Raw genomic sequence first — 10,226 nt, 5'->3', positions numbered from 1 at the left:
TGGCATTGGTGTGCCATCCTGGATGAGCTGTACTACCTCAGCCATTTCTGTGGGTTGTAGACTCAATCTCATGCTACCACTAGATTGAAAGCACTGCCAGCATTCAAAATTGACCAAAACATCGGTCAGAAAGCATAGGAACTGAGAAGTGGTCTGCAGAACCACTCCTTTATTGGGGATGTCTTGCTTAATTGGCTGTAATATTATATATGTATATGCTTGACCCTGTATATATAATTATTTAAGGGTACATAAAGGGAACTGTAATTTAATGAAGACATTCAGGATAGGATACATCATCTTTGTATTCTGAATGCATTTAATGACCGCCTGACTGTATAAAGTACTTTTTAACAGCAGTTTTCTTAGACAGTACATGAATTGGGACCCCTGCAATGTACAGTGTAAAAGCAAACATACCCACAAAAACATACAGAACTACATAAAAACTGACCAATCAACACTTTTTTTTTTTTTTTAACCGCAAACTTTCCTCATCTTACACATGAATGATATTTTTAACTGGACCTGGTGATTTGGATGCAGATTTGGTTTACATTTCATCTAGAGTCTTTCAAATCCCAATCCACATCCTGTCCTGGTTTTCAGGTCAGGATGATCATTTGAAGGACCCTGCATTGAATTGTAAATTGTCTCCTCAGCAGCGGCTTGAAAAATTCATCATTCAGAACTCAAATCATGCATTCAAACTTAAAAGTGATCCCGGCCAAATTCAGATAATGGTGACACTGGCTGAGCCCTGGGATGGCCTCTCACGACTTTTCAGTAGCTCTTTCATGAACTGTTCAAGTGCCGCAAAATATCCCTGGCACTGCCATGTGTCATTATGTGTGCCCTCAGGGAAGACAGCCAGACGCTTAGTCCGTGCTGGTGACAGTTCATACAGCTGCTTCATCATGACGGGCGGGATGAGCTGGTCTGACAGGCCTGAGATAAAAAGCGATGGCATGCGACACTGAGCCACCTGCCGATATGACAGGAACTTGTTCTTGTAGCACCAGAGGGGCAGGAAGCGAACGGGCAGAAAGGAAAACAGCGTGGCTGACATGTGTGGGATGCTGAGGAACGTGTTTTCCACCATCAGTGCCGCCACCCGGTGTGGGTTGGCAGACGCAAGTCGGACAGCCACCGCACCACCCAAGGAGCGTCCAAACAGCACTACCTTGGTCTTGTCCACCTCTGGTCGGGTCATGACGAAGTCCAGCACTGCCTCTGCATCCAAATAGAGGCCCTCCTCGCTGGGCTCCCCCTCACTCTTCCCATAGCCACGGTAGTCCAGCAGAAACAGATGGGCCTTGAGGTTAACTAGCATGAGGAGAGCGTTGGGGATACGGTGGCCGATGTTCCCCGCATTTCCATGAAAGTATAGGATAGTGGGTGAGGCTGCCGGGGAGCTGGGGTCTCCACCAGCATCATTACCTGTGTAGCGAAGAAAGATGAGGTTGAGACGAGCCCCATCCTTGGCACGGATGTAAATGATTTCATGTGGGACCCCCGTAGGCACAGGCACATAGAGCCGGGAAGATGCAGGCTGGTCAGGGAAATAGAGCAGCACATCCTGAAACTTGTACAGAATGCATGCCACTGAGGCCAGGATCAGGGCCAACAAAAGGAAGCCGCCGTAGAGGTGAAAGGTGAGGATGAGAGCAAGGAGAGACACCCGGCAGGCTCCCCACATCCAAGAGGCAAACTCCAGCAAGCAGCGCTCTAGCAGCCCCCACAACCTCCACGACTTCTCCATGGCGGGCTGTGGAGAAGGTGGGAGCAGAGGAGTGGATGGGGAATATGTGACTCCTCTCACACCGCACCAGCTCTGTAAGGAGACAAATCCATAGACATCAGAATACAGGAACACGCAGCTACACTCAAATAAAGCTATTAAAAAATCAACCAAAAGTCAAATGTGGCAAACCAACAGATATGTAGTCAAAATGGGACATTCATGAATGTAAAAACACACATCCAATACACCATTATGTGCAATGTGTATATTTAACCACTCTACATTTGTAAAATGTCTCAAATATATCTTGTATATATGTATATTGAAAGTTTTTTAATTTTTACCAAATAAAGGGGGCAACATAAAAAGTGGTATTGTGACCAAAGAAAATTAAGGAAGGAAATAAGAACAGTGTAAGCAAATTGGCTGGATTTAAATGTAATATTTTAGGGGGAAATCTTTTGTTGAGAATAGTTATCAAGGAAACAAATTCTTATTTAAATGTCTTAAGCAGTCATGGCAGTAAAAAACATGTCTGATTGTTTAAGCACATTTTGGACAACTGTGGACTGAAGCAATCAAGCATCTGGCAGCATTACTTGTATTTTACATGTCCAGAATGAGGACGTAGAGCAATCAATCATTCCTAAGGCAGGGCTATAGACTAACTTTTTGCACTATAGACTAACTTTTATTCACAACGCAGTTGTGAATGCAGGTTCACTTTTTCTTTTTTTTAAATTGCTGTCCATAGAGGCAATATTGACCTGTAAATGATTAAATAACAAGTTCTAGCACAATTCTATAAGTAAAGTAACTTAATGAAAACATGCCTGGTAGTAGCCTAGTGGGTAACACACTCGCCTATGAACCAGAAGACCCGGGTTCAAATCCCACTTACTACCGTTGTGTCCCTGAGCAGGACACTTAACCCTAAGTTGCTCCAGGGAGACTGTCCCTGTAACTACTGATTGTAAGTCGCTCTGGATAAGGGCGTCTGATAAATGCTGTAAATGTAAATGAAAACGTGCTCTAGCTGTAATCCATGGCTACATCTACTCTTGACTATCTGACTGGTCCAGGCTACTCTCATCTCTGTCTGACTGCAGCAGGTGGATTTACAATCAAACAGGAATATCTGCACCACGGTCAATCTGAGGGGGGCCCACCATTCACAATTTTTGATTCGTTTAGAATACTATATGTTCCTAATATGTGTTTGTTGCCTGAACCACATGGAGTTTACTTTTTTTTCCACCCGAATGGCTGGGGATTATTTTTAGTTACACACACTCCAGAGCCCAGGAGGGGGTCCCCCATTTAATACTCAGATTTTGTCTGGGTGACAGTAGTAGTTATCCTTCTCCAAGATACATAAAGATATATTACATAAGGATGTATAATTGTATTTCTTATTTACATCGCTATAAAATAATATCTAAACTGACATTAGTGAACAGTCCCAATGCGCTGTTATAGTGCTTTTAAAATATAAGATAATGCTTTATTAGTCCCACAAGTGTGAAATTTACACACTCACAGAAGAAAGTGGACAGTACAAAATAAGTGTACTGTCTAAAAAAGTCCTAGAAAAATAAATCAGTATAAAAATGAAAAAGTATAAAAAAATGTAACTCAACGACTTAAAATGTCCTTTTGACACATAACAGGACACAGTGCAATATCCTCTCACACCATGTAGAATTATGTGGATATCTTGCTATAGGGGCAGTGCCTATACTACAGTGGTACCTTAAAAGCATAAAATAACATCCATTACATAGTAGGCCACCACTGCACGTCTTGCAGTCTAGTGATTGGTCAAAGTGATGGTGATGGTCTGGTGATAAATCTATAAAATCCACTCCCTAGGGACAGTAGCAGATGTGTGTTCCAGTCCCAAAAGAAAGATAGAAAAGGTGAAGAAAACCTTGACTGCGGTGGCTCCTGAAAGAGCCACGGAACTGATTAAAAAAAAACCAAACACTATATACCCAGCATTTTTCTAACGTGCCGTTAGTCTATCCAGTGCAACCAGGGGCGTGAGTCGGAATTCCAGGCTTAATTTAATGTGAGCTGGTAAATAAACGCCGTATTTGCCCCAGGTTTATGACAAGCACACCGCCATAGTGGCACTACCACAACATTAGCTGCTAAGCGTTTACCTTTCACCTTCGGGCCATGACAGTGCTGCGCTTGGTTCACCAAAGAGAAGGAGGGCAGCGAAAAGTATTTCTTTGCTCGATCCGATTCGGTATATTAATACAGCAGCAACAAGCCACCATCTAACCGGGCTGGCCGAGTAGCCAGACTTCCGGTGACTAGCTCTTACGTGTGCGTAACGTCCGGCCAGGTCACAGTCAAAGAACGCAAGGACGCTATAGATTTAGAGGACATTCAATGGAGGAATACCTTCAGCTAATGTATTATCTAATTTACACAAATGTACTAAATATAGACGAAACATTCAAGTAATCGACAAAGTGTTGCTCCGGAAGTGCTTTTCACGTGTTGTATCGAATGTCTGCTGGGGGGTCTGTTATAATGCGGAGCCTAACTTTTCTTTTTATTGAATAAAAAAAATAGTAATCAATACTATAGCTCTATATCTATAGTAAAAGTCTGAACTAAAACATCTGAACTTTGTTTGTTCGTGACCCGGAAGTAATTAAGTATTGTTCCATTTCATTCATGAGCTTAGTTGCACGGAAAATAACGTAACATTTCCGTAACTTAATCGTTACTGTGCTTTTGAATATTATATATTATGCTAGCCTTGTAGAATTTTAAAGTTAAATATTAAAATGTAAAATTTTAAGGAGCTGCTAGGTGGCAGCGGTGATTCAAACTAGATATTTATCATAGATGACTAGATTTCGTGTTGAATAAGGAGGATGCTGCCCATTATTCTCTGTGCAAGGAGGAGGGGGAATTGGGCCCTTTTCAGCGAAAAATAAATAAATAAATAAAGCTCCGCCTGTACCGTTAAAGCGGCCATGTGCGCTGCGCTGTGTTTCCATGTGTACAAAGCCACATTATGCAAAACAGATACTCATAAATAAATCTCATAACCAATGTGGAGTGTGGGAAATTTTTTTACTGAAAATTCATATATGAATCTTGATACAATAATATAACTGCCGCTATAATAATAATAATAATAATAATAAACAGTTATAAAAATATTACATGAACCATAATAATACGAATTACTCACATATACAGTCATGGCCAAAAGTTTTTAGAATGATACAAATACTTGTTTTCATAAAGTTTGCCGCTTCTGTGTTTTTAGATCTTTTTTTCAGTTGTTTCTGTGGTGTATTGAAGTATAATTACAAGCATTTTATACAAGTTTATGCAAAGAGTCAATATTTGTAGTGTTGGCTCTTTTTTTCCCAAGACCTCTGCAATTTGCCCTGGCATGCTGTCAATCAACTTCTGGCCCAAATCCTGACTGATGGCAACACAATCCTTCATAATCAGTGCTTGGAGATTGTCAGAATTTGTGGGTTTTTGTTTGTCCACTCGCTTCTTGAGGTTTGACCACAAATTCTCAATTGGTTTTATTTCCAGGGAGTTTCATGGCCATGGACCCAAAAGTTCAATGTTTTGTTCCCCGAGACACTTAGTAATCAGTTTGGCCTTTTGGCATGGTGCTCAATCATGGTGCTCAATCATTCTTCTTCTGGTGGGGCAGTGGTGGCCTAGCGGTTAAGGAAGCGGCCCTGTAATCAGAAGGTTGCCGGTTCGAATCCCGATCTGCCACTGAGGTGCCACTGAGCAAAGCACCGTCTGAAAGCAACTGTCATGGCTGCCCACTGCTCACTCAGGGTGATGGGTTAAATGCAGAGGACAAATTTCACCGTGTGCTGTGCTGCTGTGTATCACATGTGACAATCACTTCACTTCACTTTTTCTTCACCAAACTTTTCTTGGATGGTTGGGAAAAGTTTCTATTGAACAAGGTTTTGGAGCCATTCTTTATCCATGGCTAAGTTTTTAGGGAAAATTATGAGTGAGCCCACTCCCTTGGATGAGATGCAGCCCCACACATGAATGGTCTCAGGATGCTTTACTGTTGGCACAAGACAGAACTGATGGTAGCACTCACCTTTTTTTCCAGATGCCCCAAACAATCGGAAAGGGGCTTCATCAGAGAAAATTACTTTACCCCAGACTTCAGCAGTCTAATCTCTGTACTTTTTGCAAAATATCAGTCTGTCCTTTGGGTTTTTCTTGGAGAGAAGTGGCTTCTTTGCTACCCTTCTTGACACCAGGCCATCCTCCAAAATTCATCGCCTCACTGTGTGTGCAGATGCACTCAGACCTGCCTACTGCCATTCCTGAGCACGCTCTTCACTGGAGCCGTTCTGATCCCGCAGCTGAATCATCTGTAGGACACATCCTGGAGCTTGCTGGACTTTCTTGGGGACTGTGAAGCCTTCACGGCACTTGAACCTCTCTCCTTGAAGTTTTTGAGGATCCAATAAATGGTTAATTTAGGTGCCATGTTAGGTGCCTGTGTAGCACTTTTTATTCAACACAATGACTGCACATGTTTGGTTGAACAATGATTTCAAGGATGAACAATGATTTCGTGGATCATCCTCCTTTTAAAGCATCCAGTCTTCTATTCTAACTCAATCAGCATGACAGAATGATCTCCAGCCTTGTCCTTGTTAGCACTGTCACTTGTGTTAATGAAAACATCACTGAAATAATCTCACCAGGTCCTTTTGTGGTAGGACTGAAATGCAGTGGAAATGTTTTTCAGGGGGGGATTAAGTTCATTTTCAAATCAAAGATTCAAATCAAAAATTAATCTGATCACTCTTCATAACATTCTGGAGTATACACAAACTGCCATAATAAGCCAGAAGTAGCAAACTTTGAGAAAACCAGTTTTTGTGTCATTCTCAAAACTTTTGGCAACGACTGGACATATGAAACAAAAATGCAGTGCAAGTCCTTTGTCCTTGTTGCTCCTCCTTCCAGTCCTCCACAGACTTTAACAGTGTGGCACACCTGCGATGTATGTTTGACCAGTGTCCATCCTATTTGGTTGTCCATACTTGCTGCAGGTGTACAATAATGGTTTTCCCAGGCAGCAGGTCCTGTCCTGCTTCAGCTGCAGCAGCTTCACTTGTGTTCCTCTTCCTGTCTGTTGTGGTCCAGGGAGTGCGCCATAGTGCAGGAAGAGGGGGGCGACTGGGCAGCAGAGGGACTGCCGTCCTTGTAGTGCTGCCGAGGTGGTGGTAGGTTTCTCAGGAGAAGGCTGTGAAAGAGGCAGATTAGTTGTATAATTGTTACTGAAGAACTGTTCAGCAGCTCTTCCTGGGTAGCGGCCAGCGGTGTTGGATGCACACAAGAGAGTGGCTTCCTGTGATGTAGGGAGGTGCAATGAATGTTCTGGTACGTCCTCACAGGATCTTCCTGTGCTGCAGCTCATGTGGTTGGAGGAGGCGGTCACAGGAGAGAGGCCTGTCTGCGGTTTTAAGAGAAGCCACCTTTTCATCCTTCTGAAGACAGAAAATTTATTAAGTTAAATTATAAGATGAAGGTGAAAGTTAAAGCATTGTATTACTAATTAATTTAGCTGTGATTAACACTTTACTTACAGCCCTCAGTGTGAACTATTGCCCTGACCAGGTCTGGGTCTGGTCTGGAGGAGGCTGAAAATACACAAATAGAGACCCAGTAAACATAACGATAATATAAAAGAATTAAACCAAATGTATTTCAGACAAACATCTCTGGAAATGCAGGCTTAGAAGCCATCAGCCTCTATGACCTTGCTTAACAAACTTGAGAACAACTGTATTATTGAAGACCATAATAGTAAACACAGATGCAGACATTGATACTGTAAAATAAAATTACTGAAGGTTGCACAGATACTGGCCTCAACTGCAAATAATGTAACTGTACATTTATTTTAAACATGGTTGCATAAAATAACATAACATAATATTTTTTTAACATACAATTAATTGCTGCGCAGAAAATGTTCAGATTTTTTTTCCCAGCCAGTCGGAGAGCTGGATTTGTTCCATCCCACCCGATAATGTCACGGACTGAAGATGGCATAAAGCACAACTTTCCCTGTGGATTTTGTGAGTAAAACTTTTTTTTTAACTCATGCATTAATGGAAAACATTTCGGTAGCACATATCTATGACAGGAGTTTGTCGCAGACGTGTAAATGCAGCGCAGGCCCAGAGTAACATGGCAGACGTTTAACGCATTTTAAAAGCAGTATATGTGCAAACGATGAATTAGGGTCCAAAATTCAGAAATAAATGCAGTATATGATCTGTGTTTTTCCTAAGAATAATGTGTTTTAAAATATTACAAATCAATATACTGTAAAGTCATTCATGTTTAAATAAACAGCTATATTGAAGATCTTTTAAATTAAATGCAGAAATATTATGTTATGTTATGTAACCATGTTTAAAATAAAGGTACAGTTACATTATTAGAAGTGTAGGCCAGTATCTGTGCAGTCACACAGATCCATGTCTGCATCAGTGCTTACAACTATGGTCTTCAATAATACAGTTTTTCTCAAACAGTCTCTCGTGTATTCTCAGGCTGCCTTCATCCGTTACTTGGGTGAAGTCCCTCCAGCCAGGACAAGAGAGACTGGCCCGCCCTCAAAAACCAGGTATTCTGTGCTGGCATTTCAGAATCACATTTAATGGCCAAGTATGTGTGAAGATTTTGATTCCAGTTGTCACGATTGGATGCACCTGGAGACACATCTGTCACCAATCTGCATGACAGCAGGGTGGTTATAAAGGACTTGTTGAGCAGCCCATCAAGACTGCAACATTTTCAGATGGACCCTGCAACTTTTTTAGGTGTTTAAAGTTCTGTCAATCGCCACATCCCTGTGGGTTTGTTTTTGTTCTCCCCTTATTCCCCTGTTATTGCCCCTTGTGATGTTTTATTTGTGTTTGTGTTACTATTAATAAAATCCCATTCCCAGTATATCCCGCCTGTGCCCTTCATTCCCCCATCTGCTCACTGACGTGACACCAGTCTATGATGTCTCTCATGCTCAACAGCATAAAACAACAACCCATATAGTCTTAAGATCTTATATACAGAAAATACAAAAATACAGAATAATAATATCATAAGTGTACATAAAGTGCAGCTGCAATGTATGTGACAGTTCAGTTGTTTAGGAGGGTGACAGTGAGATGATTTGCGCACTAAACAGTAAGAAGATACTTAACTTGAGTTGTTCCAGGGGAACTGTCCCTGTAAGTCGCTGTGAACAAGGGCATCTAATAAATGGCGGATTGTGAATGTATAGACCAGAGCAATCTCAGTAAAGTTGGCAATGGGTTCTGTATTGAAGAGACCTTCACATATCTTTGCTGGATTTTTTTTCTCACAAACAAAAACCCTGAAATCTCCACTGTCAACTTCACACACATGTTGTTTTTTCAATTGCTGCAGCCCATAAACTGTGAAAATGCGGCTCGTTCAGTTTAAGGCCCTCACTGCGCTTTTGACAGTATGTGAAGTTTCAAAATAAAGGTTCCTAATGGAACCTTATATTGTGGCCAAGACCAAGAGACAACCTTTCTCAATGTGACAATAGATTCAACATTCTGTGGGTATAAAAAGCTGGTATTGTCAGAAAGTCATTGCAAGTTCATAATTCAACAGCCATGAACAAACAACTTCACTTAACAGACAATCATTTCCACTTGGCTGGATATCATATGTTAAATTTAACAGCACTTGTGTAGCTTTTAGACCAGTGACATTGTTGTCACGTCCCGTGCATCACACCATCTTGATGATTTTAGTTTACATTTACAGCATTTATCAGACGCCCTTATCCAGAGCGACTTACAATCAGTATTACAGGGACAGTCTCCCTGGAGCAATTTAGGGTTAAGTGTCTTGCTCAGGGACACAATGGTAGTAAGTGGGATTCGAACCCGGGTCTTCTGGTTCATAGGCGAGTGTGTTACCCACTAGGCTACTACCACCCTAGTTACATATATTGGTAACATTTGATTGAAGTGTTACACAGTTTTGACACCCATTATACAATGAAATAATTGCAATAGTTGCAATAGTTTTGTCTTAATGCTTGTAGAGTTCACAGAATTTTATTGTGGAATTTCGATTTAACAAGTGAGACTAGTTTTCTGTGTCCCTTGCATCACATGGTAAATTTTGCTTGTATTAATTCTGTCATAACTTTATATTGTACTACCCAGTAGTTCTACATACATGTCACCCTTGTACATAGTTTTGTTCACTAGTTATGGGGATAAGTCATGTAATGATTCTAGTGGATTCTAGTAATGATTCTACAGGAGGCTCCTGTAGTGGAGTGAGGCTTTTGGATTAATGATAGATGTCACTGACTTTTGGAGTTTTGTAATGAATAAAAGTCATGGGTAATTTCTACTGTAAGTCCTATTAAAGAATTCGTTTTTTAACTACTGCT

The 10,226-nt window shown here is 41.2% G+C and overlaps 1 protein-coding gene across 1 annotated transcript; it reads right to left on the bottom strand.

The window, feature by feature from the left end:
- Positions 1 to 134: 134 nt before the first annotated feature.
- On the bottom strand, positions 135 to 4,056 carry abhd13 (abhydrolase domain containing 13). The gene is made up of 2 exons (XM_028992003.1): positions 3,910 to 4,056; positions 135 to 1,834 (listed from the first exon to the last, which is right to left on the bottom strand). The coding sequence occupies exon 2, from the start codon at positions 1,760 to 1,762 to the stop codon at positions 734 to 736; it is 1,029 nt and encodes a 342-aa protein (XP_028847836.1). The 5' UTR covers positions 1,763 to 1,834; positions 3,910 to 4,056; the 3' UTR covers positions 135 to 733.
- Between the last annotated feature and the right edge of the window lie 6,170 nt (positions 4,057 to 10,226).

Source organism: Denticeps clupeoides, chromosome 9 (assembly GCF_900700375.1).
Source record: "Denticeps clupeoides chromosome 9, fDenClu1.1, whole genome shotgun sequence".
NCBI lineage: Eukaryota > Metazoa > Chordata > Actinopteri > Clupeiformes > Denticipitidae > Denticeps > Denticeps clupeoides.
This window is presented reverse-complemented; position numbering and strand designations above follow the sequence as displayed.

Excerpts from the sequence above, each read along its gene's own strand:
- abhd13 (XM_028992003.1), bottom strand. The coding sequence starts at position 1,762 with ATGGAGAAGTCGTGGAGGTTGTGGGGGCTGCTAGAGCGCTGCTTGCTG.